Below are 26,505 nucleotides of genomic sequence, written 5' to 3'. Positions count from 1 at the left end.
AACACTGTAAAACACAAAATATTTGCTGTTTTGAACATATTTTAAGTTCATGCAGCACAAAAACGTATAACCTTTATGCCTTCAATTCTACTTATCATTTTAAAACTGATTCAATCCTTTAACCACTAGTTAAAACTTTTATCAAAATCCAAACAGTGCAGCCTTTAATAAGAATAGATTTGTGCGTGAACCGTTAAATAAAATAATAGAAAGTAAAGCCCAACATGTCCCAGTGCCATAAAAACAAAACTTTAAAAACTACAAAAACAAATATTTATTCATTTCATTTCAGTTTCCTCTCTCCTTCATTAAAAAGAAGCCCACAGTAACCTATGATTTCCTCCTCTTGGTGAAATAAACACAAATAAAAAGTAGATTTAAACAGCTCTGGATCCAACAAGGGTGTCCGCTCGGTATTATATAATGAAGGGGAATAAGAGCCGTAACCTTTGGACGTTTGAACAGAGGGACCAGCTCGGCTGTAACTCTGTTTTTAGAGCGCTAATTATTAAAACTGCAGCGTTCAAAAGCTGATTTGTAGCTTAGATCCGTTGATAAGGACGCCTCAAGCAGTCCCGGGCCGTCGTGTCAAACTGCGGCTCTGACAGCTGCCTCTCACCGCGCGCGACCAAAACACAACCGTTCGCGACCCTTTTGAAGTTTAACACAAAACGACAACAAAAATATCACTAAATTCGGTGTTAAAAAGACAAACCTTACCGTTTTGGCTCTTCTGAATGAAATATCGGCCCCAGCTGCCAGCTGCTGCGGCGTCCCAGTCCATCTATTTACTCGAATGGTATCGTCTCACGAGCGTTATACGTCACTTCCGGACACTCTCACTGGTCCGCCTGTAAACAGTCCATCCAAGATCGTCTACTCACTACAGACACTCCCTCTCTCATATTGTTATTTGGCCAGAAAAAAAAAAGGGATCATTTTGTGTCAGGTGCAGAAATGTTACTACTTCAGACATGCGTCACTTGTAGTGTTGAAATTATGAGCTACTATCTCAAAACGTATGACCGTATTTAATTTTTTTTTTTTTAATTCTCACATAATAATTACTTTGTGTCATAAAAGTTTCTTATTCTTAGTTTTGAGATGGCTTCTCATAATTATGACTCCTTCAAAGTTTCAGAAATGGGCTTTCATAAGGTATGCATGTGGTTGTAAAATTGCTAAAATGGCCTGAGGCATACATTCAGTTCTTAGAGTCATGAAGAGCCAAAGGCCTGTTTCCATCCATCCATCCATTTTCTTTACCGGCTTGTTCCATTTTGGGTCACAGGGGTCGCCGGTGCCCATGTCCAGCAATCACTGTGCGAGGGGTGGGGTACATCCTGGACGGGTCTCCAGTCCATCACAGGGCCACTAAAGACAAACGAGACAAACAAGCATTCACTCTCTCACTCACACCTAGGGACAATTTAGAGTTACCAATCAGCCTAACATGCATGTTTTTGGTCTGTGGGAGGAAACCGGAGTACCTGGAGTAAACCGGGTCATGAACATGCAAACTCCACCCAGAAGGGCCCCTGGACCAGGATTTGAACCAGGGATCTGCTTGCTGAGAGGCAGCAGCTCTACCAGTTGTGCCACCATGCTGCCCAAGGCCTGTTTCACAAACTCTAATTAAGAACACAGGGTGGGATTTTCTGGTTATCCTGTCCTAATATATTCTTGACTCTATCTCAAAATAGAAGTGACAATTAAGAGGTCTTGGAAATTTGTAATCGCCACCATTATTCTGCAGCTAATAGTATGGTTAACCTCCTGTGCAGTAATCTAAAAACAATCTACATTTTCATCGAGTCTATCAATTACAGGTCCTTCTCAAAAAATTAGCATATTGGAATAAAGGTCATTATTTTCCATAATGTAATGATAAAAATGAAACTTTCATATATTTCAGATTCATTGCACACCAACTGAAATATTTCAGCTCTTTAATTGTTTTAATACTGATGATTATGGCATACAGCTCATGAAAACCCAAAATGCCTGTCCCAAAAAATTAGCATATTTCATCCCACCAATAAAAGACGAGTGTTTTTAATACAAAAAACACCAACCTTCAAATAATCATGTTCAGTTATGCACTCAATACTTGGTCAGGAATCCTTTTGCATGAATGACTGCTTCAATGCGGCGTGGCATGGAGGCAATCAGCCTGTGGCACTGCTGAGGTGTTATGGAGGCCCAGGATGCTTCGATAGCGGCCTTAAGCTCATCCAGAGTGTTGGGTCTTGCGTCTCTCAACTTTCTCTTCACAATATCCCACAGGTTCTCTATGTGGTTCAGGTCAGGAGAGTTGGCAGGCCAATTGAGCACAGTAATACCATGGTCAGTAAACCATTTACCAGTGGTTTTGGCACTGTGAGCAGGTGCCAGGTCGTGCTGAAAAATGAAATCTTCATCTCCATAAAGCTTTTCAGCAGATGGAAGCATGAAGTGCTCCAAAATCTCCTGATAGCTAGCTGCATTGACCCTGCCCTTGATAAAACACAGTGGACCAACACCAGCAGATGACATGACACCCCAGTGACTGTGGAAACTTGACACTGGACCTCAAACAATGTGAATTATGTGTCTCCTCTCTTCCTCCAGACTCTGGGACCTTGATTTCCAAAGGAAATGCAACATTTACTGTAATCAGAGAACATAACTTTGGACCACTCAGCAGCAGTCCCAGGCGAGATGCTTCTGACGCAGTCTCTTGTTCAAAAGTGGCTTGACCTGGGGAATGCGGCACCTGTAGCCCATTTCCTGCACACGCCTGTGCACGGTGGCTCTGGATGTTTCTACTCCAGACTCAGTCCACTGCTTCCGCAGGTCCCCCAAGGTCTGGAATCGGCCCTTCTCCACAATCCTCCTCAGGGTGCGGTCACCTCTTCTCGTTGTGCAGCATTTTCTGCCACACTTTTCCCTTCCCACAGACTTCCCACTGAGGTGCCTTGATACAGCACTCTGGGAACAGCCTATTCGTTCAGCAATTTCTTTCTGTGTCTTACCCTCTTGCTTGAGGGTGTCAATGATGGCCTTCTGGACAGCAGTCAGGTCGGCAGTCTTACCCATGATTGCGGTTTTGAGTAATGAACAAGGCTGGGAGTTTTTAAAAGCCTCAGGAATCTTTTGCAGGTGTTTAGAGTTACGTCGTTGATTCAGATGGTTAGGTTAATAGCTTGTTTAGAGAACCTTTTCATGATATGCTAATTTTTTGGGACAGGCATTTTGGGTTTTCATGAGCTGTATGCCATAATCATCAGTATTAAAACAATTAAAGACCTGAAATATTTCAGTTGGTGTGCAATGAATCTGAAATATATGAAAGTTTCATTTTTATCATTACATTATGGAAAATAATTACCTTTATCACAATATGCTAATTTTTTGAGAAGGACCTGTATATAACAATAAAATATACATTAATTTTCTTTCTTCTCTCATCCTGGTTTACTGAACTCCATTCTGTGATCTCATGGCACCACACAGGCAGAAAATATATCTTTTCATCCTTGATCTAAAACTACTTATTCACTGGAAACATATTTATACCTTTAGTTATCCTTTTAGATCAGGGGTCTATAATCTTTTCAATTAAAAGAGCTGTTTTTGACACGTCTTCTGCTAAACAAAAAGTATAGTTTTGTCCAAGAAAATTACACTTTTCATAGAACCATGTCAACCATTTTTCAGTTTCTCTTATTTGCAGAAAAAAACATTAAGTTCACTAATGTGTTAAAAGGGAAGAAGCATAAAAATAACCAGTAGGACCCAAAAGTCCTCAAAATAAAACCTTTATTTACTGAAACTGCTTAAAGTTTCTTTATTAGCAGCAAGTTTTTATTTCTATTCTTCTTTTTGTTATAAGGATAACCTCTTTTTTTATTTAAACGCTATTTGATGATGCCTTAAAAATACTATAATTTCTGATAGATGCACAAATCGGTCTCAGTTTTATGGCACTTTGCATTAAGTTTGTTGAAAGCTGTAAATTTTCTGGTTGTGTTGGAGAAATCACATCATATAAAATTGCATAGACAAAATCGCTAAACTATTAGCTCAACTTTAAAACTGGTCACCATCTTTTAAACACAATTTGGTGAAAATTAAATTAATCTGAGTTGATTCAGTCACTGATATGAAATATAATTTCATGTCAACACAAGCAGCCCAACATATACTGATAGCATCATCCTGCTGCAGACTTTCATGAACAAATTGTAGAAATTTAGCAATATAAATACCCTTTATAATGGACAATTTAATTCTAGGAAAGGTTTATGTCACGTTGGCTACTTTAGAGGGACAAATAGCCACATGTAGCCCTGGAACGACAGATTGCAGACCCCTGTAAAATAAATACTGTAATTAAATACAGTATTTCACATTTTCTTACAAGGATGTCTCTGTCTGATAAAGAAGATATTTGTAAACATAAAAAATACATATCTTGTACAGAATGACAAAATATTCTGAACTTGGAATAAAATAATTTTCCTCACACTAATTCAGCATTTTATGATTATTATTAATAATCTATTAACAGCAGCACGTAATTTTAGCATTGGCGTTGAGCACAGCAGTGATTGCTTTAATTAAGGTATCACAAAAAAAAAAAAATCGGAGTGTGAGCTCTTCCGTTTGTAACATCTTTGGACGGCGGAGGTTAAAAATAGTTGCTCTGCTCCGCTGGTGCTTAAAGGACGAATAATACCACAATGACAGGAAAGTCTGAACAAAAGTGACATTTTCTGAGGATCGGTGGGAGGAGCGTTTACTTTTTACTCTTTAAAGGGGTTCGCTGGGAACTTTAGGCTGACTTAAAGCTCAAGATTTCATAAGCTGATTTGATTTTACTGTACAACCAGGGAGTGAGAGTTCTGCTTCTTAAATGTAAATAAAGCTTCCAGGTGGAGGAAAGAAAGAAGAAAAAAAAAAAAGACAGTGGGTGAAACCGATACTGAGTCTGGCCACATCCCCCTGGACCAATCAGAGCCGCAGGAGGCTGGTCCGAAACTAAACTGGCAAGAAGAGGAAAATCCTCTCAACTGATAAATCAGTCCTTGGAGTTAAACTTGAACAATTCAAAACAAAACAATAGATTTAATGATAAAACTGAGCACAAGAAAACAGATTATGAGTGGTTTTTATCCTTTACTTAAATAAAATAACAAAATAAAAAAGCTCTATAGTCCAACACGAGTCATTCTACACAAACATCATGTAACGTATAAAGCAAGTACTGAGGCAGCGATATATGAGGTACTGTGTGTAAAGTTACACAGTCAGAAATTAACAGCAATATTTTTGGTTTATTTAGCCTTTCATAAGGAAAAAATATAGTTGTTTTTTTTTCAAAGTCCGATTTCTTACATTTATAAATCTCATAGTTTCAAACTAAATATTTAATTTACAATCTAAATATTTAGTTTACAAATTAAATACTTAACTTGCACGTTAAATATTTAGTTAGTAAGCAGTGTTTAGCTCCACGCTATATAGTTTACAAACTAGGTGTTTATGTTCAAGATGTTTAATTTACAAACTAAATATTGAACTTGCAAGATAGATATTTAGGTCCAAGCTAAATATTTAGTGAGCAAATTAAATATTTAGTTTAGGAATTAAATGCTTAGCTTAGAAATTAAAAATTTAATTTACACCTAAATATTTAGTTTACACACTAAATATTTAAATATTTAGTGTGTAAATTAAACATTTAGCTTAGACATAAACATTTAGTTTGTAAACTAAATATTTAGTTTACACACTAAATATTTAACTTGCAAGCTAAATATTTAGTGTGTACATTAAACATTTAGCTTAGACATAAACATTTAGTTTGTAAACTAAATATTTAGCTTGTAAATTAAATATTTAGTTTGGAACTATGACATTTAAAAATGTATGAATAAAATAGTGAAAATATGACTTTGGGGAAGAAAAAAAATCTTATTAAAGGCTAAATAAACCAAAATATTGCCATTCATTTTTGACTGTGGAACTTTACAAACAGCACCCCATAGCAAGAACCCTTTTGACCGAGCCCCATCATCTGTTCATGGACCTCAGTGCATATTATGCAGCTGCTCTGACAAGTTCACTTTAGGTTACAGCAGGTGTGTTATTGGGTTAAAGTGCAGAATTTAGAGCAAACAGTCGTCCACAGTAGCATAAATGAACTAGCCTCATCTTTAGCTTTTCTCCTCAAGCGTTAATAGTGCAACAGAAGGACACACAGGCAGGCAGAACATCATCCCCCGGTTGTCTTCTTGGTGAAGTTTCTGGTTGTGAGGGGACGTTTTGGAGAATAAAAAGTGAACTGGAAGCAGAGGTCGAAGAACATCAGACACTTGTGTTGTGCAGCGCTGCCACCAGCTGCAGCGAGTCTCTTTGGTTGGAGCCCAGCCTGGTTTGACCGCTCACCTCCTGCCACAGAAGACAGCCGTGGCTGCTCTTGACCTGAGGAGCAGAATCAAACAGAGGGACACGTCAAAATCCTCTAACGCGGAGGAACTGTGAACGTCTTGTGTTCATGTTGGTACAACAATGTTTCCCACCATGTTGTCGATGTCCACAGTCTCCTGACTCGCTCTGTCCAGGTGAATGTTCACGATGGTGGTTTCCACCCAGGCGTTATCTGTGTTCCTGCAGTCATCTGCATAACCTTCACACACCTGAAAGTCACCAAGAAGAAGTCACAAACAAGAGTTTCAATTCAGAGGCGTCCTTTAGAGAATCTCCTGAAGTTCACTCGGTTATGCCTCCATTTAATCATTTTGCCTGTTTGTGTCTTTGGTCTAACTCAAGCATCAGCAGCCTTGATCAAAACCTTACACGATATTTTAAAAAGGATAGTTTTTGTTGTGAAACTATTAGTTTTGTAAGTGTTACAGTAACAGACAAAAGCTAAATAATTTTGCAGAAGGAGCTCTTGTTTTGAGCCCAACTAAATCCTTCCAATGGTTGTGATAAAATATGCCAAATAAATATCACAGTTATTAAAGTTAAAGCACTAAGCTGCAGCCTAACGTCTTAACATTAATACCAATAAGTTTATGTACTTAAACCATTCAATCATTTATTAGAGGCAGGCCTTCATTTAAAATAGACTTTCCCATAAGAAACTAACTGTATGCGTCTATGATGCCACATTTAAAAATATTTATACCACAATAGTTTACACTAAATTAAAATCTATCCAGTTGATGCACAAACTTTTCTCTTCTCAATTTGCAGCAGTTTGTGTTAAAAATGTTGAAATAAATGTGAATTTTCTTATGGATTTAGAGAACGGCTGCACTTTATGTAAAACAAAAGTGCAGATGACGCCTCTGCAGTAGAAATAATCCATTATTTTAAATATTCTTGTGAGAATTTGATTTTTATTCAGACGGTTCTGGTTCTGAATTGATAGGAAGCTGCACACACAGTTCATTAAGAAGAACCGAGTTCCCTCAGGTAGCCTAAAAAACTTGCATTTTTATTCATTTTGTTGGAGAAATTACATGCATACACTGTATATTTAACAAAAAATGAAAAATATTGATTTCTTTTGTAAATGTATGTGCAAAAATGACTCAGGTTCGTGTTTTCAGTCAAACTCATAAGGAGGTGCAGGCTGCAGACCCCTGGTTTAACTGGAAGTGTCTAAAAACTGCCAGTTTTTACACTCTTAACAGCTGAGTCAGCAGATTTACAATCTTATTTCTTTCTAAAAGTGGTCTCAGATCAGCATCGACTTTAGTTTTTTTTTTGTTCCAGTTTTCACTAACATGTCTCAGACCTTGTGTTGCGTTTACAAACCTTGGTTCCTTCTGATAATTTAATATTTAGTGCTTCGTACAGCTTGTTTCCCAGGGTGCTCTTAAGAGCTACAGGCAGGTGATCAGCAGAGTCAATTGGTCCCTAAAAGAAGGGTCAGAAATTGCAGAAATATAAAATGTTTTAATTAATCTTAAAAACCACATGAAGTGGGGACACCTAAAAACTCACCCCAGGTAAAGTTAAACACCCCTGATGCTCATCCCAAACCGCCAGATACTCCAACACTAACCTCTCACTGTCTCGCCACCTGAAAGTTCAGATTTAACCTCAGATCGCAACAAGCTGCAAGCTTTTTAAAGTCCCCTTGAGCCCATGACATGACCTACCGTGTGAGCACAAGATCGAGGTTTGGGTTTGGACCGAGGCGGCTGAGACAACCTCGGCCCACGATGCCCGTCCTGCCCTGTGGATTCCTAACGAAGAGACAATCAATCCATGCTTCTAAAGTTACCGAACGCCTTATATAACGTTAGGTGTACCTTACAGTGTAACCTACCTGTAGCCATGCAAGGTTTCTGGTGACCTGTGATGAAAAGAACAGGTGAAAAGTTTACAAACTGGACAGAAAAAACCTTCTTACTATAGGATGGTTTGATCATCAGAACGTACCTGTTCTTGTTTTCAAAGTCATAATAAGTTGGGTTGTATGAGCTGAAGCTGACCTGACAGAAGGAGGACATAAAACGTCAGAATGCAAAAACCCTAAACAGGCTTTCTGTATTATCACAGACTGCAGGTTTACTTGTGGTTTCTAGAGTTTCTAAAGTTGAACATTAGGCAGAGATTATTATTATTTTGGTTAGGCTTTAAATGTACTTTAAATGTATGTATTTTTCGAACTGTAAGGCGCACTTAAAATTCTTTAATTTTCTCAAAAATCGATAGTTAGTCTTATAATAAGGGGCGTCTTATGTATGAATTCTGGTTGTGCTTATTGACCTCAAACTGATTTTATGTGGTTATTGTGAATGAGTTGAATAAAGTTTGACGTATCTGACTGCTTTGTTTCGCTTAATGCACCTTATAATCCGAAAAATACAGTAACCGATGTCCAGTTTCTGTTCTTTATGCTAGAAGCTTAAGACTTTCCTTTTCAGTAAATCCTATAGCCAGGGTTGGGTCTCCGGAGCTGTCCTTTATTTATGCTGCTACAAGCTTAGACTTACCACATTTCCTCACTTTCTTGATGTTTTACCCTCTCTACTACGACGGAGCTTTTCTACGCTCAGTGTTTCCATTAACTTGTGCTTTTGGTGTGTCTTTGTTTCTTTTCTTTCCTCTAAAATGAACTTTTTAACTACTGAATGGCTCACAAGTCAGAGTTAAACCACCTAAAAAATCATTTGAAAGGCTCAAATTAGGGATGACTCAAGACTTTTGCACTGTACCTCCCAGGGAACTTTCTCCTCAGGCACAGCAAAGCGTGTGACTTTACAGTTGGGGTAGTGAAACTGACGGGCCTTCACGTGGAAGCTGCTTTCTTTCTCTGATGTGTTCTTTAAAGAGCCGGCAGGTTCGTCTGCCCTGGTGAAGGCTGCAGAGAAGAAGGAAAGGGAACGAACAAGGGAAGGTGCATCACATGATGTAACCCAAAAGAAGAAGGAGAAGGATTGACGTGTGGATGTAATGTAACCGACTGTGTGATTGTGATTCCTCTGCAGGAGCTCCCTGAGACATCAGAGTGTCCATGATCCACTGCAGGGCCTTACTGGACTGGACCACCTGAAGAAACAGAACAAACCGAGTCAAATTGTTTTCAGAGTTTCTCAGACAGCGATGGAGAGGTCCAGTTAGAGAATAAACTTGAATGTAGCCAGAAGTGTGGGTGATAACATCTCAACTGCAAGATTAAAAATAAAAATCCCAACCTGCTCCTCTAGTTCCGTCAGTTTCTTCAGCACTGCAGCTGAGCTCATTTCCTTTTCCTTCTCCAGCTGCTCCGTCATGGTGGTGACCCTCCGAAAACAAGAGAAATGTGATTAAACTTCACACGCACAATTAAATTAAATAATAGGTTTCAGTTGGACCCATATAATCATCATCTTTAAGCGTTCTCATAAATATCACAAGAATTCACATATTTTACCCATAATGCAAATAAAATGTTAATAAGGTTCTGATTACATAGAAAGTGACCCAGTAGATTTGACAATAGGTAAAAAAAATACTGTAGTAACTTATTTCATTTAATCAACAAGAGAAAACAAATATTTTGCGCTTATCACTATGATTTACTGTAATTAAATTCAAAATAAATGTTTGTAAAACTTTAAAGCTCTAAAGTGGACTAAAAGATAAAATCTATTCAATTTGAGTTGATTCATTACAAATGCTGCATACCTGGGTTTCTCTGCATATTCTCTAAAATAAACAAAAGGATGGCCCGGTTTTGGAGCTCACGCATGCACTGTGTTGTGCAAGTTCACACTTGATTAAAGTTTAAAGATTAAAGCTAAAAGTTTGGCAAAGTACCTAATGATAAAACTGCTCTCAAACCCAGTGCGGAATGCAGCAGCAGGTCTCCCAACTATCTGCCTGATCAAAATTAATGCTGCGCCTCTTTTAAATGCGCTGCTGTCTGACAGCTAAATAATAATTCATAGCTGGTTGTGAGCGTCACTGCACAATCTGTTCCGGGACAAACAAACAAAAAATTAATTAATTAATCTGTTCCAGGACAGCGGGACCGGAAGCACGATCCATACAGTGCACCAGTACTCAGGGCGCTAGAATGGTGCGCCCAGAATCTTCCTATTTCTTGTAACAAAAATTAGCTAACTGCACATGTACAGCTTTTACCGAGAGTCTATGGGCTAAGATTCTTGCGCCCCCAGGGCGGAAATAGAAATACGTCAGCAATGAACATTTTTAAAAGAAACAACTTAACTCATCATTAACTATAAAATATTTATCTTACACAACAAAATATATATATACATATATTTCAAAATATTTTTATTTTATTATTTCATTTTTACTTAATTTTTTAAGTCTTCATTGTAAGATGGTGAGTGGTTTGAGTGGTGGGGAGGCACCCTAGCACCCCCTATTGACAAGACGCCACTGTCTCATTCACATTTTTATTTGATTTCCCTCCATCAGAAAGCAAAAAAATATATTATTTTAAGTCCTATTTTGTGCCTGAAAAGTGATTATTCACATTTTCCACTTCATTTTTAATTGTGATCATTTAAAGTCTTAATAAGAATGTTTGACTTACAAAATAAATTAAATAAATTAAAGGATCTCTATCCACAAAATTACACCTACAATGAGTAGAGAGGCAGTTTTAAATGGCAGAAGACCTTAAAGTGTTAAGTTACCTGAAAAAAACAACATTAATCCTAAATATGCTAATTTAGATGAGTTTGTTGTCAACAATATGAATCCGACAGCTGAGCGGTGAACTCCCTGCAGGATTTTACTTTTGGGCCGTATCCAGGATGCGTCCCTCCATGCTCTGGCTCAGCTCCTGCTGAGACGACAGCAGGTATCTGTCCTTCATCAAGGCCTCCCAGGACAGCAACTCCTCTTCTTCCATCTGAGGAAGTTCATGCTCTGAAAAACAACATTCCACGATTTGTTTCAAGTTACCACGTGAGAGCAACCAGGACTGCATCACAGGTGTCACCACTTTATGGTTTGCAGCTTTAATCACTTAAATGGAATAAAGGGAAAATAATCACACAATGATTAAAATCTGCATATTAATTCATCAAACATCACCTACCAATGACACCATGACATGCGGGTGCTTAGGGTTTCTGAATGCTGCATGGCAGTCAAGTTTTAACGGTGCTAAAAGTCTTCTCGCACATTTGAAAGTGAAGCCTTACTGAAATCTTTGTGGCTGGTGGGAGAACTCCGCAGCACAACGCTCTTGATGAAATAGCAGAGATGACTGAGAATCATGAACGGTGGTGGCACCGCCGGCCGACTGTGATACTCCTTAATTAACTCGTATCTTTGAAACTTCCAGATTTTGTCCGTGTTGTCCTGGACTTCCTGGAAAGTGAAGCTGCTCGGACCCGAGAAAGAGAGCGGGAGAGAGTGACGAGGTTTATGTCGCAGACTTTAAAACAAGAGCCCATGCACAGAGTAACGCTGAAAACTCACTTAAAGATGGCAATGAGCAGGTTGAGCAGAAGAATGTTGGCAAAGAGCAAGTAAACACAAAGCATGATGATGGTGAGCCACTCAGGGAAGGCTGGTGTGTGGTTTTCATTCAGTCTGGGACATTTGGGCTTCAGAGGATCTGTCCCGTTCATGTTGCACGTTGTTATGTCAAACTCAGTGTCTGTAAATGACAAAATACTGAAACTAGAATGAATGCATTACACATGCGCATCTAAAATAATACAAGACTCAGCGTTCCAGCCAGGAGGAGAACTTCACAGTTTTTCCACTCACAATCTATGTTTGTAGGAAAATTTCCAAATATGATGAGGTACGGTTCGTAAACGGCCCCCCGGACTATCCAGTCCAGGCGGTCATCGTTGTCAATGAGTATGCCTTGTTTGGCGACCCCGTACGCCACCACCCAGATACTCAGCAGAAACAAAAAGAAGAACATATCCATCATCTGGAAGAAAAAAACAACATCAGTTTCACGCAAGAAGAATTTCTGTACAAGCAGCAAGTTCATTACCCTGGTAACCTCACCATTTTCCTCACTATGATGATTTTGGGTCCAAGCGTTCGACTAATTGTGAAGATGGCCATGAGACGGAGGCAGAAGACCACAAAGTCAATGCAGAGGAGGATTTTACCAGCGTACAACAGCTCAGGTGTCAGCCTGAAAAAGGAAAACTTGATGAGTCACAAATGATCCATTGGGTTGAGAGATTTTCTGAGGAGACAGAAAGGATACCTGAACGCCAGGCCTACAGAAAAGAGAAGGATGGAGAGGACGTCCAAAATGTTCCAGAAGTCTTTTATGTACTTTGTAACTTTCTTATAAAAACAAAACCCATCAGGATCATAAAAGAGCTGAGACAGAAAAGAGATTTAAAATCGACACGTTAGGTTTGCGTTTCATTTTTATTTACATTTTACCCAACATTCAAAATTTTGGAATGATAGTTGTTATAAAATTTGCATTAGAGTTAGAATTAACTTCAGACATTAAAATAGTCACCAAAAAGGCAACAGTATGGCATATATGCCTTATGTATAAGAAAATAATCTCTGTTCATTTGTTAATATGGGTGTTTATGACCCTAAACACCCATACGAACAACAACATAAGGCCAAACGTACAATAAAGTGCAAACTGGCAGTGCATGTTTTAACTGAATATTGATATTTAATATCAAAATACTGGATTAAACTAATTAAAATCGTTTTTATTCCCCCCATTAATTCTTTACCTATTTAATTGAAAGGCATCCATCAAAAGGTGATGCGGCACCCTTACTTCATCACCCTGTTCTACACTTGTGTGTTGCAACTACAGCATCTCACCTGCCTGATCTCCTCACACACAAGAGACAGCAGCCAGATGTAGAGCAGCAGCTCACTACCAGACGGCGAGCTCTGGAAGTCCACCAAGAGCACCGCGGCAAACAGGAAGAGGAAGGCGAAGTAAGAAGCAATGTTCCAGTAAAACTTGACCTGTGGAGAGCTGTACAGGCTCGCCAGTTTGGACCAGCAGCTCAGAGGCTTCACCTGCGGCGCGCTGTGGACAGGAAGTTGAAGTTTATTTTTGTAGCACATTTAAAACTGTCCTATTTGAAGTATAAAGGTATAAAACATAAAGCCAACAAACCAGCAATAAACAAAGAAGACAGTAAACATCAAATAAAACCCATAAAAACAAACAGATAAATTAATTATCACAATAAATGCTCATAAATCCTGCTGAACTAGTTCTGAAAGCCAGTAAAAAGAGAAGTTTTAAGCGATGACTAATTATTATTTCATTATTATTTTATTATTTCTAATGATTATTTTCAAGACAATGGGACCTAAGACAAAGCCTTGAGGTACCCCAAAATTAACTGAGACTAACCTGTATAAATAAAGGTTGAATGAAATTTTTTTTTTTTATTATTTTAGATTTAAATGGCTTTTGTTGTGTTTACTGCATAAGTTAAAGAAGTTGATCTTATTTATGTTTTTACCATATTTAAACAAATGCCTAAATAACAGTGGGCCTGTTCGTTGCTACAGGCAGATACATTTGAACATCATCAGCAAAACAGTGAAAGGTCATGTTTTAATAATGAACCCCAAGGGAAGCAGGTACAGAAGACAATGGGGCCTAAGACAGAGCCTTGTGGTACCACAGAAGTAAGTGGGGACACAGTTGAAGAGTTCTTCCTTAACTGGACAAAGAAGCTCCCATTTGACAGACAGATACTATATTTGAAACAATATTATAAATTAAACTTTTTCTGTAAAAATTTATACAAAGACCAGGTAGAGCCATGCCATTTTCAAAACACATTATTGATCAATTGTTTAAGAATAATTATGTACATACGGCATAATGTGATTTGCCCAATATGAACTTCCTGTCACTGTCTCCAACGTTCTCATCTCCTCACGCTTCTCAGTTTCTCTCTGGATGAGTTCATCACGTCTGGAATCACAGTGGCAGTGGCATTAATCTGTTTTGAACTCATGTAGCTGCAGTTTTGACATGCTGAGTGTTAATTTAGGAAACAACTGACCTGAAAACCAAAAATCCAGTGTAGATTAGAGGAAAGAAGACCATACAGATCAGCACTCTCCACACACGGTTGTCCACTGAAAGCTCGCCACACCAGATCTGAGTCAGCAGAGCCTGAGAAAACGAACAAATACTGCTGCTAATTCTGTAAACCACTGCTATATTATTGTTGAGGCCAATAACCAAAAAATAGTTAACTACCAAGTTAACCAGACTAACTCTAGACATGAAATAAGCTTATGTTTTCAACATGGAGGAATTATTAAAAAAATTATCGTAATGTAATTATTTAAACATTTAATGTCATAAAAGGCATACATTTAAAATATTCTTGCTCTATGTCTCTGTAGTAATAAAAATAAAATAAAAAGTGTAATTTTGCTTCACCTGAATGCCTGATTGAGCCACAAAGTTTTTATTATCAGCCTCCAGCGCCAGCCGCAGGCACGTTGTTTTACCCCAAAAATGTGAGACCCGAACCAGCAGCTTCTGAGCGCGCTCCTCATCACTGTCATAGCACTCGCTGAACACACCTGGGACACGGGACAAGAAAAGGTAATGATGAGCACCAACCATTGGCAGAGCAGTGCTTTTTGGCCAAGGCTTTTTCAGGGAAGCACATTCAGACACTGGAAACTATTCCATTATGATGGAACATTCACATTATAACTCAAAAACCTTATTAACGTCTTAAAATATGAAAATAAAAAACAGAAGCTGCATAGAGCCTTCATTGTTGACCATACTGTACAACTTTGCATTGTTCCATGTCAATGCTTTGTTAAAGAATGGCCACCAGAGGTCACTATTTCTAATCAATTTTGATGTTTTATACTAATTCAGGGGTTCAGAAAAGCTTTTGTTTTCTTCATCACACTGATAGCTCCTCTCCACACCAGACAAGATAGCTGCTGGACAGATATTTACTCTGTTTTCATTGTTTACTAATCATGCATCTTTCATTGCCACATGGAGAGGCCAATCAGATTTCAGGGGGGGCAAGTGCCACACCGGCCACCCCTCTGGCTCCGCCCCTGGCACCAACCCTGCTGGGAAAGCCTCTCTTTATTTCCGTTTCGTACCAATTGCGTGTTTTTCATAATAATCGGCGAGCTCGAGCATTTCCTGTGCCTCATCTGCATCTCTTCCTTCTTCTGCCATTTTCTTCAAAATCTTACTGGCAGCCAGAGCAGCAGACATGCAGTCTGTACACTGTGATCACACACAATCAGAGTTGTTAATCCACAAACCACACAAGTAACTTTTATTTATGTGTCTGACCAAGGGTTTAGATCACCTGCTCCCAGGCTATTTCAGCCAGCTCCTTGTTGTTCTGGACAATAGTCCAAAGAAAAAGGTCTCTGGCTGCATCCCTCTGAGTTTCAGGTTTGTCCTCCTTGAGTGGAGTCTGAGAAGCTGCCTGGTCTTGACACTGCTGCAGGTAAGGAGCAGGGAAGGAATACAGAGTGTATATTTTTATACACAAAGTGAAGCAAAATACTCAGAAATGTTTGTTACGAATTTTTTGATACAATTTCTTCTAAACTTTTAGTCTTTGCTGGAAAATTAAAGTTTCCACTACAGCCTCAGACAATTTAAGTTGTCTAAAATTTTGGGAAATAAAGTGATAGAGACAGAACCATAAACAACACAGTAAGTCAGTCATTTTAACCATTTACACGGATTATTAAAATGTAATGTATTGTAAATTAAATCTGTGTTTGCTCTCTCAACATTTCTAAGTATCTAATGAATTTTAAGAGGTCAGTGTATAAATGCTTTAAACTTACAGTTTTGGTTGTAAACGCTTTAAATTAATAACACACAATTATAAATGGCTTCTACACAATGATGCAATCTCAGTATTTGGCAAGATCAAGGGCCATACTATTTATTTTTCATAGTAAATCTTGCATTTTGCTTTTTTCCAGCTTATTTCATTTCTCATTGGGCTTATTTATAATAAATGTTTAGAAAATCTAGCATATAATGAGTTCTTATCAACTAAATTAAAAAGATACGTTTGGCACTCTTGAGTTTAATCAATGTTATGGTAATTATCTTCATTTGCTTTTTAGAAATTATAGTTTCCCTCTAAAAAGGACATCTTTTGAAAAAAAATGTCCTAAATTTAAGGTCTGACTCGGAGCAAAAATTGTGTTTCTGCCCACAGGATTTCTTTACTAATTAGTTGATTTTTTACACTTAAGCAATTAAAAACGACTCCACTTCCTCTGAACAAATTTCAAAAAGACATTTATCTTATTTTATCTAATTTAAAAGAAAATGGTTTGAATGTAGTAAAATTGTCCACATATACAGTAGAAAGCCAATGAATCTAATTTATTTTTGACAGATAAAAGAAAAATATTTTCCTCACTGAAACTGGCATGTCCTTTATGAACATGTCCAGTTGGTACATCATGGTGGAGGGAGGATAGATGGGCTTGGTGAATCGTCCCAGCAGGTGATGCACCTCATCAGAGACGTGGGTTAAGCAGATCCTTTCACCTTGTCTTGCGTTACCTCGAGCCCTCAGGGCGAGCCCTTTCTTCTTGCTGCGACCAGCACTTTTGACCCGCTTGGCCAGCTTGCACAGAAAGAAGCAGCTGGGCAGCTGGTTGTAGAGCGCACACAGAGTTTCTTCATCCTGCAGGAAATCCCTCAGACTCACTCCGTTCTCCTGCAGAAGACTCACAAACTGAGGCCTGTTGCTAACCAAGGCTGAGAACATGGCCCAGTGGAGGTCGCTGGACTGAAGAATGAAAGACACGTTTTCTTTTGAGTGGGAAGGACGTCTGACAGCAACAACAGTTGGAAGATTTTTTTAAATAACAATTTGACTGAACTTTATGATGCCTGACATTATTATTCCTAACAATTTCCTAATATGCTACTCAGTAATCTGACTGCCAAGTGGCCAGACACCTTTTGAATCTAAATCAGCATTACTATGAAAAACCAAAGCATAGTTAAGATCCTTTGAAGTGGGAGGTTTATAGAAAGATAATGAACAATTAATATCTTACCTGTTGCAGACAGCTCTTTGAATGGCCCCAGTTTGGAGAAGTAGATTAGTTTTGAGCTAACAGCTGGTCCTAGCTGGACCTCGACAAGCTGCTGTCTTAAAATAATGCTGGTCACAAAGATTGTATAGACATTACATGATTATTGACATAGAACGGATGTTCCTTAGCATGAATAGTGAACTTCTAGTCTTAAAAACAACTTCAATCATAAAAATAAAGTGCTTCAAGCCAGGGCTGAGACGCCTTCTGGCCGTCTTGGTGCAATTTATGAAAAGATGGAGGCAGCACAGGGGGTTGTAGTTAACCAACGGCCGAAACACCTTGAAGCCTCCAAGCGAGGAGGTAGTAACAGCACCCCATCAGTAGACACATGAAAAGAGAAATGGCACAAAGGTGTGCGGTATGTTGTAATAGTGTTAAGTGAGATTTCACAAATACTCTATGGCAAAGGGGGAGTTTGAAACCAGTGCATCTTTTTGCACCTCTTCCCCTGGTTTATAATGAATTGCGGAAATTACTTGCATTGTATGTAAATGTGTTGTGTTTGGGATGGAAGCCACACGATGAAGAGACCTAAGGACAGAACGTGAGATAACCAGAAGACCTCACAGTGATTTAATCAAATGAATTAACTTTTGAGATGGGACTTAACTTAAGGCAGTTTAAAACTGCCTCAGAGGACCCTCTGAATATCACTTGAACTGTATAGGCATTCAATGTGTGTCCTTTGTTGCAAGAACAGAGTGCTCTTAATTAAAATGGGCAGAATCCTGAAATTTGTTTTAAAGTGACTTTAACCTGTGTGCTGATGGTCGATGGTCTGTGCGACCAGCCGGCTGCAGGATTCAGAATGATCCGACATGCTATCAACACCACTGAGTTACACACCATACCTCTTTGGATTTTTGTATGTTGGCTTCATTAATTTAAGTGCACATCTTTGCAGGAAGAGAGCAGCTTGATTGTTCATTAAAAAAACAACAACAACATAAAATAAAAAAAAAAACAGCCAGGGACAGCATAAAAAGGGATTTGTCTTTGCGGTCATAGTGCAGAAATCTTTTTCCTCTTTAGACTGAGGTTGCTCAAAGAACCATCCACAACAGGTAAAATACTTATTGTTCGTCTTTCTGCAAAAACCCACCATAAAATATCTGAACCATTGCTTTTATTTCACAAACTCTATGAGATGTCCCTGTTCACTACCACCAGAATGGCACATTTTCTCAGTTATTTAAATATTCTTTCATTATTTCATGTCTAACAGTTTTGGAAAAGCTTTTTATTTCACGTGAGACAGAAGTGATGGGAGTAAACCTGCCTTCCACTGGCTTTCCTCTGTGAAAATCTCAGTCTTGGCTATGTCCACTCGGTTCCAGGTTATAGCCAGTTCCAGCTGCCTCTTCCAGGACTCTGTTCCTCGTGACTCACTTCCCCTTGAAGCTGAGTGGAGGATTTGCAAGAACAGTTAATGTCTTTAGATTAGATCAAAATATAGATCAGACATGACTCCGTTCTCTTTCACAGGAAAAAGTTTACTGTGTTTTTTCCAGCAAGCACTAAAATAAAATCAATTTGTAGAGAAATGAATGTCCGCTTGACTCTTGAATGAAAATTTACATCAGTTTTTCAATGTCAACATTTTCTTCCTGTAAGTATAAAGTTATTGAAACATGCACAACCTTAATAAAACAGTTTAGGTTGTGGGAAGCATAAGGCCTCATTTCAAGTTTTTATAAAGAAGAGGACAATCCGTACCCAGAAGTGTCTCTGTAAGCTGGATTGTTCTCTCTTAATGTAATTTAAATACTTTCCTTTTATCTCAGCAATCAAATCAAAGTGTTTTAGCCAAGGTGATTTATCATCATAGAAAACATTAGGGGAGAATTCAATGTGATGGACTCACATTGTTTTAGTGCACAAGGCTTTCTGTACACAAAAAGCACAAGGGCTGGTCTACATGGGATTTGATGAGTCAGGATCAGTTTGAAGGAAGTTTTATTTACATCAGAGGCTATCAAGTTCATTTCTTAAGAACCAGTGCCCATTAAAGTTATATACATTATACTTGGCATCTATATTTAGTTTTCCGAGAAACTCTATAAAAATGTGGTTTTCCATTAGTCCTTTCCATTTTCGTACCTAATGCTGCGCTTCACATCCCTACTGACCAGTCAAACATTTCTAATTACCTTTGAGAAGTGCCTGAAGGATGGCCACTTCCACATCTCCGTAAGTGTCTTCATTTACTCTGAATATCGTCAACAAATGAGACATTCTGATGATGTCTTGAACCTGTGAAAGAAAGCCGACAGAGTCAAATATTATGAGGTTCCCTTAGTGCCAAAAATATGTTTAAGTGTCTATGTGAAGTGTGTATATAGCGTGCTGTGTATATGTAAGGTGATATGTTAAATGATATGTTAAGAGATATGTTAAGCTCATATCACTTAACATATCACCTTACATATACACAGCACGCTACATACACACTTTACATAGACACAAACATATTTTTGGCACTAATGGAACCTCATAAAATATGCTGATGCATGCTCAATAATCCAGGTAAAAAAAATTAAAAAGTTAAGTCAGGTCCTCTGGACATTACAAAAAAAAAAGCAAAACAAACAAAAAAGTAAAAATGTTTCGTCTTTCATCCGAAATACTTCTTCAGTCTGAGGTGCAGCACTTCAGACTGAAGAAGTCTTTCGGATGAAAGATGAAACGTTTCTACTTTTTTGTTGTTTGTTTGTTTTGTTTTGCTTTGTTTTGTTTTTTTGAATGTCCAGAGGACCAGATTTAACTTTTTTTAGAAACCTCATAAAATATACACCGCTTAAAGCTGACGCTCGTGGGAAACCCATTACAGTGAATTTACTTTTGCTTTCAGACCTTAAGACTTTTTGCAAAAACATTTCATTGGTGTTTAAGAGACACAGTGCATCAGTAAATTTAGTTAACTTTGAAAGCCTTCACTACCTGTTTTGAAAAGTAAATTATGAATTAAAATATAATTGTAGTCTTAAAAGCTTGGGTGTGCACTCTCTGCATTCTGAGGTGATTTGAGAGAAAACAAGTTTTATAATCGTATGAGTCACATTGGGGGGAAAGAAACAAAAAAATGCTTACATTTTGATGTATAATTTGTATATGTCCAATATAAATGTTTAATTTAAAAAGCTGAAAAGTTAAAGTGCGAGTAGCCAATTGAATATACTGTGAAAAAAACTGTTTGGGTAAAAGATGTTAAAAATTTTAAACGCTAGTCCAGACATGTTCAGTTAAACTTTGTTAAAACTCATAAGATTATTTTTTTAAGCTATAAAGCTCTGAAGAAGGCTGGGAATTATTCACCCATTTTGCCATAAAATCACATTGTTGTCTATGGGAACAATTCATTTTTTAAAATTATTTATTACGTTGTATGGCACGTCATTACCAATAGTCATTGCACACTGTTCTCAATACAGCAACATGATGTGATATTTTACTGCTGCAAGATCTGAAAACAGACAAAAATTGTGACGAAAAGTGAAGAAAATTGTAGTAAGGGTGACCCATTAACATATGCATTGCACCCTTTACCAAAAATCCACATTTTTGTACTGTCGCCACAAGTTGGGGTGAAAATTCCAACATTTCATGCATGTGAATTGGTACATGAGGTTTTGACTAACCTTTTTGGTCCATTCAATAATCTTGAGCTCAGAGAAACTCTCATATTCCTGACCAAAACACTTTTTCATCAGCTGGTGGATGAGGGCGATAGTGACCAAGCTAACAGGGAAGCCTGAGACATGAGCGATGACATCTGCGATCCTCCCTGAGCCCTCAAAGACCACACATGGGGTGCCGTTCAGCATGGCGTTATAGATGGTCTGAGGAGACGCAAATGGAGGTCAGCTCTGAGATCACGCTAGGATGGAAAGAGAGGAAGCAGAGTGCTGACTCACATTCAGCGTGCCTGGTCCTCCATTCAAAACTACACACACCACTGGAATGGTTACCCTGCTGTCTGGATGAAAAACAGTGAAAGACAATAATTAAAGAAAATGGGCAAGATAAAAAAAAAAAAATTTTTTTGTAAAGCTTTCCATAAAAGCCTGCTGACATTAGATGCTTTTAACCTTTGTTTGCCAGATGCTTCCTGGAGATGCATTTCTCTAAACGAGTGCGCAATTCGATCTCCACTCCGTAGTGTCCGTGTGTCCCATCATCAACCAGCAGGAAGTGGGTATGATTGTTGTCTAGACAGGACAATTGGCCTTGACCTTTAGTGTCCATCACATAATGAGCAGGGAAACGGCCCTGCAGTAAAACAGAAGAAAAACATGAACTCAGTAAACTTTTGGCTGATAAAAGTGCGTAAACGTATTCATCATAAACTTATTCATCGTAAACTTATTCATCATAAATGTATTCATCGTAGACGTATTCATCGTAAGCGTATTCATCGTAAGCGTATTCATCGTAAGCGTATTCATCGTAAGCGTATTCATCTTACGTCTTTATGCACTAAATCCTCCCCGTTGTGAATTACTCCCCACGTTGCCACTCCGATGACCACTAACTTGTTTCCCTGCATGGCGCTGCTCAGGGCATAGTCCTTCACAGCCTGCCCCACATGCTTCATCACACCTGCGTGGGTACCGCCTGTGATGATCCACGCACCTGCAAACAACACAGCATAAATGCAATTGACACATTGTTGGATTTTAAAGTTGCTATTTTGGGGATGAAGGTATTTAAGTAGCACTTAAAGGGTCACACTTTATAAACTACATAAAGAGGTTGTGCAGTTGGAGCTATTTAGACCTCGATTTCTAGAGTTCTTCAGTTATATTTGCCAAAATGATTTGTATGTCTACGTTTGAAAACTAAAATCTTCTGCTATGAAGCTCTCAAACCTTATTCTATAAAGATCTGTCCTTGAACCATTACAATTCTGGTTACATATGTAGATGTTTTCACTTTCTATTGCAGAGGCCTAACTGTGAAGTATGAGTGTATGCAGATGATACTGTAACTTATATACAGTGCCTCTAACAAGTTTGCTTCCAGGATTTCCCTATTTTAGCGCTTTACAGCTCCTCCAGAGCTACCATGTGGCATCTTAGCTGATCTCAGATTAATGTATTTTTGCCTGGCCTGTCAGTTTAGGTGGATGGTCATATTTAGGTATTTTTCCATTTTCATATGATGGATTGAACAGTGCTCAGTGAGATGCTCAAAGTTTGGGGTATTGTTTTAAAATTCAAGCGGTATGAAAATTATTCCAAGGCACTGTATAGGGAAAGAGCATGAAGCAAGTTACAAACGTGTTTAAACTTCATGCTTCATGTAACATCATGTTTAAAGCAGTTGTTTTCAGCAAATAATTTTCCCAAAACAGTTTTTATCTATTGTAGTGTTTGTATGAGGGCAGAGCCTACATCATATCTACGGTAAATACACGTATCTCAAGAGTTAAAATTAAAACCAGGCAAATCCATTAAAACTAGGTCTCTCTTGTAAATGAGTCCCTGAGGATGAATGGGATTAACCTATATAAGTAAAGGTTGAATGAAAAAAAATTGTTTGACTTTAATTTAAAGTTTGGGCAACAAATGTTTATGAGATAGTCTGATTTAATCTCTCTATTTTCAGGCTGCTTTTGAAGTTAAATGATTATGATCCTTGATACTTTATGATACTAAATGTTTTGTTTAACCACCTGACCTCACGCTGGTATTATTACTACCTTAAAACCACCTTTAAAACATTACATCCTTTGAATAAGCAAGCAATTAAAGTTCCTCGCAAAAGAGAGAGGGGGTCACATTATCAGGAATATTATATAGAGTCAGTCTGCGTTTACTGTAAAGGCTGCACTGGATTAACCACATTCATCTTGTCAGCACTGGCACCATGGCTGAAAGCTGTATATTTGATATTGTTTTAAGCTGACCTGTATTCTGGGCCATTTTGATGAGTCCTCTGTGGAATATATTCTTCAGTCGAGTCTTCAGGTTGAAGTTTTTGGCTCCTCCGGACACTGAGATGAGCAAGTTGGGAGGTGAGAGTTTCCACTGTTCGGTCAGTAAGTGGTACAGGTCTTCAGGGCTGGTGTCTGTAGACACTCGGGCATACTGGACACAGACACAAAGATCAGGGTGAGCACCTGCAGAGATGCATTTAAACATAATGGATGCTAGAGCAAGGAATAATTCACTTTGCTAATCGTTCGCCTCAAACCATCAAAGCTGACGTCTCCAAACGCATCGGTGGGCACTTCATGGATATGTCTGTGTCTGTCCCACGTCTCCCCGGTGAGCTCCTCTGGCTTAATGGCTCCGACTGAATGCTCATCCTTCAAGTAGCCACACTTACAGACATCATCTCTAGTAGAGAAACACAAACGAGACAAGTGTTTTATTTACAGAGTTCAGCGACACCAGTTGAGACATGAAAATGTGACATTCGTTATGCACAGATTTTTCTGGAAAACTTCCAAATCAGTTTTACTCAACCATCAGGACTTTTCAGACCACTGCATAAAAAACACCAGACACACTGAAATGGCGCCGCAGATTTGTCATTTAGGACGTTTTTTTAAACTTATTTTGTCCATACAAGATAATTTAGGATGCAAAATGTAAAAAACTATTTTAAAAAATCAGAAAACAAATATTTTAAAAAGCACTTTTATTATTATTTTTTTTTCTGCACAAGTTGCAAATCCTTGAGGTATAAATATTTCCATTCAGCTGTAGCACGCAATGACACTGCAATCATTTCAAAATATTCTGCGAGGGTCTTCAGCATCCTCACAGCATTAATGGAACATCGTGGGGTCAGTTTAAAGACCACCACATAATTACTGGGAACACAACTCAGCTTACCTGGCATCCCTTTGAAAATAGCAACATTCCTTTTTGTTGATGTTTTCCTTGATCCATGTAGCAATGGCATAAGGCTGAAACGAAGGGAAGATGGAGGGGCATTTATGAGAAATGGTCCCCGCATGGTGAACCATTCGTATCTCGAGCTCTGGTTCATTCATCCTGGATCGACACAGAAAGCTGTGCCGGTCGGCTCTGAATCAGGCCGACAGCAGCAGGACACGATGGGAGCAGCCTCTGCAGTGGGGGCTGGATGACTGCCAGCTCTGTATCAGTGATATCAGTGATGTCAGAGCTGAACTGCTGCCGATAGGCCTGCAGAAACTTGGCATAGTAGCCAAAGTTAATGTACAGGACAGAGTAGGCCGGTCCAGACTCAGGATACATGGATGACTGCTGAAACTGGGAAGAAATTACTCACTAGATTCAAATCTGAAACTTGCTCCATAGATCCAACAATGTTCAGCCAGGTCATCTGGATGGTTTATTTTTTTCTAAGACATGTCGTCCTTCATCCAAAATACTTCTTCAGTCCAAGGAGCCACAAACAAACTGGAGTCCCACAAGCAGCACACTCCCATAGTGGAAATAAAACAAAACAAACAGTTTGCTGGTAATAAGATGGTTTCTGGAAAATGCTTCTGGAATTAAAAAAAAATCCACTATTGGATTGTGGTACTTGCGGGACTCCAGTTTGTTTGTGGCTCCTTGGACTGATGAAGTCCTTTGGATGAAAGAAGAAATATCTCAGCAAAAAAAAAAAAAAAAAGAAGGAACCATCCAGATAACTTGACTGAACATTGTTGGATGTGTACCTGGATCATTGAGCATGAACTTTGGTGCTCCACAGCTAATTTAATAAAGTATCGTAAATATACTTTAAAGTGAAGAACATGTTCGATAGAAATATCCAAAACTTCTGCAACTATCCTTTACTTATATATAACTTTACTTAAAAGGATTTTACACTTTACACAACAATGACAATATATGTGATGTGACTGAGTACAAGATGAAACATAAATTGAACATGTAACATTTGTAAGGTGGATCATTTTACTACTTTTAACGTTACTGCTGTTCTTTTGAAGTTCAAGTTCAAATAACGTTAAATCATTTAAATGGATACTTTTACTTCATGTTCTGCATGCTTTAAAACTCTTAACAATATATTTTCAGGACACAATAATGATTTTCAACATATATCTGCAACCATTACTACAGATAACTGTGAAATGTACTCATGCCAACTGAATCTCTTTTCTGTCCGTTTGGTAAAATATATATATTTAGACGGTAATAAAGTTTTAAGTTTGAGAATTTATTTAAAGCAAATAAATACGCACTCACCTTTTTAAAACCGTAAGGTGCTTTCTGTTTAACTTTCTTCTCCTGCACATTCTCGATCGTTTGCCGTGGATGAACTTTGCTCTCAGATTTAGATGTAAGCATATTTGGATGAAGTGAAAGCGTTAAAATAAAATAAAAAAAAATCTTTGTAAACATCTGGGTGGAAGCAGCATCCAGAGCACATTTCTTGTGAACGCTGAGGAGAGGTGGTGTGCGTCTTATCTGCAGGGAGACTTGATTATTCTGACATAAATTTGATCTTGTGAACATGTGACCTGCGTAGCGTGTCTGCACCTTCCACTGAGCTCTCTGTGATTACAGTACTCCAGCTGAGAAGAAAAATGGTTTAATTAAGGATCAGACATAATTAAAACCAGTTTGTATAAACTTTAAAAAAAACACTGGTGTTAAAAAAACAACCTTTAAACAGAGTAGGCTTCAGATTTCAACTTTCTGAAACATACAACGGAGCATTAAGCCTACACAGTCATTTCCCCTCGAAATCACACCATGCATGTAACTAAAACTAGGCCTGTCACGATAACAACTTTTGCTGGGTGATTAATTTTCTCAGAAATTATTGCGATAAACGCTAATATTGTCAAATTTAAGTAGAAATTTTGGTTAATTTGTTTTGTGTGTAGTACCTTTTTTCAACCACTGGATGTCAGTATAAGACTGCCTGAACTGAAGGATGGATAGTGAGGGAGTGAGCAGCATGTCTCTTTAGTAAAAA

The 26,505-nt window shown here is 38.3% G+C and overlaps 1 protein-coding gene across 1 annotated transcript; it reads right to left on the bottom strand.

Moving 5' to 3' along the window:
• Positions 1-6,351: 6,351 nt before the first annotated feature.
• Positions 6,352-25,916, bottom strand: trpm2 (transient receptor potential cation channel, subfamily M, member 2). Its single transcript, XM_037686389.1, has 33 exons — positions 25,770-25,916; positions 24,420-24,493; positions 23,750-23,918; positions 23,486-23,666; positions 22,043-22,209; positions 21,666-21,846; positions 21,492-21,553; positions 21,216-21,416; positions 19,728-19,830; positions 18,857-18,978; positions 16,893-17,261; positions 15,804-15,941; positions 15,589-15,718; positions 14,894-15,039; positions 14,508-14,620; positions 14,318-14,416; positions 13,297-13,510; positions 12,704-12,822; positions 12,496-12,628; positions 12,244-12,415; positions 11,950-12,130; positions 11,670-11,851; positions 11,259-11,391; positions 9,702-9,789; positions 9,471-9,555; positions 9,222-9,367; positions 8,443-8,495; positions 8,330-8,356; positions 8,160-8,246; positions 8,002-8,080; positions 7,813-7,914; positions 6,567-6,683; positions 6,352-6,468 (listed from the first exon to the last, which is right to left on the bottom strand). The coding sequence occupies exons 1-33, from the start codon at positions 25,869-25,871 to the stop codon at positions 6,352-6,354; spliced, it is 4,392 nt and encodes a 1,463-aa protein (XP_037542317.1). The 5' UTR covers positions 25,872-25,916.
• Between the last annotated feature and the right edge of the window lie 589 nt (positions 25,917-26,505).

This window comes from Nematolebias whitei, chromosome 13, assembly GCF_014905685.2.
Source record: "Nematolebias whitei isolate Nwh7 chromosome 13, NemWhi1, whole genome shotgun sequence".
NCBI lineage: Eukaryota > Metazoa > Chordata > Actinopteri > Cyprinodontiformes > Rivulidae > Nematolebias > Nematolebias whitei.
This window is presented reverse-complemented; position numbering and strand designations above follow the sequence as displayed.

What these genes read in the sequence shown, in the direction of transcription:
- trpm2 (XM_037686389.1), bottom strand. Translation starts at nt 25,871, where the DNA reads ATGCTTACATCTAAATCTGAGAGCAAAGTTCATCCACGGCAAACGATC. An exon ending in TTATGAAAAACACGCAATTG is followed by an intron (nt 15,040 to 15,588) that starts GTACGAAACGGA and finishes CCCGTGTCCCAG; the next exon opens with GTGTGTTCAGCGAGTGCTAT. An exon ending in TTTTCCTACAAACATAGATT is followed by an intron (nt 12,131 to 12,243) that starts GTGAGTGGAAAA and finishes TGTCATTTACAG; the next exon opens with ACACTGAGTTTGACATAACA.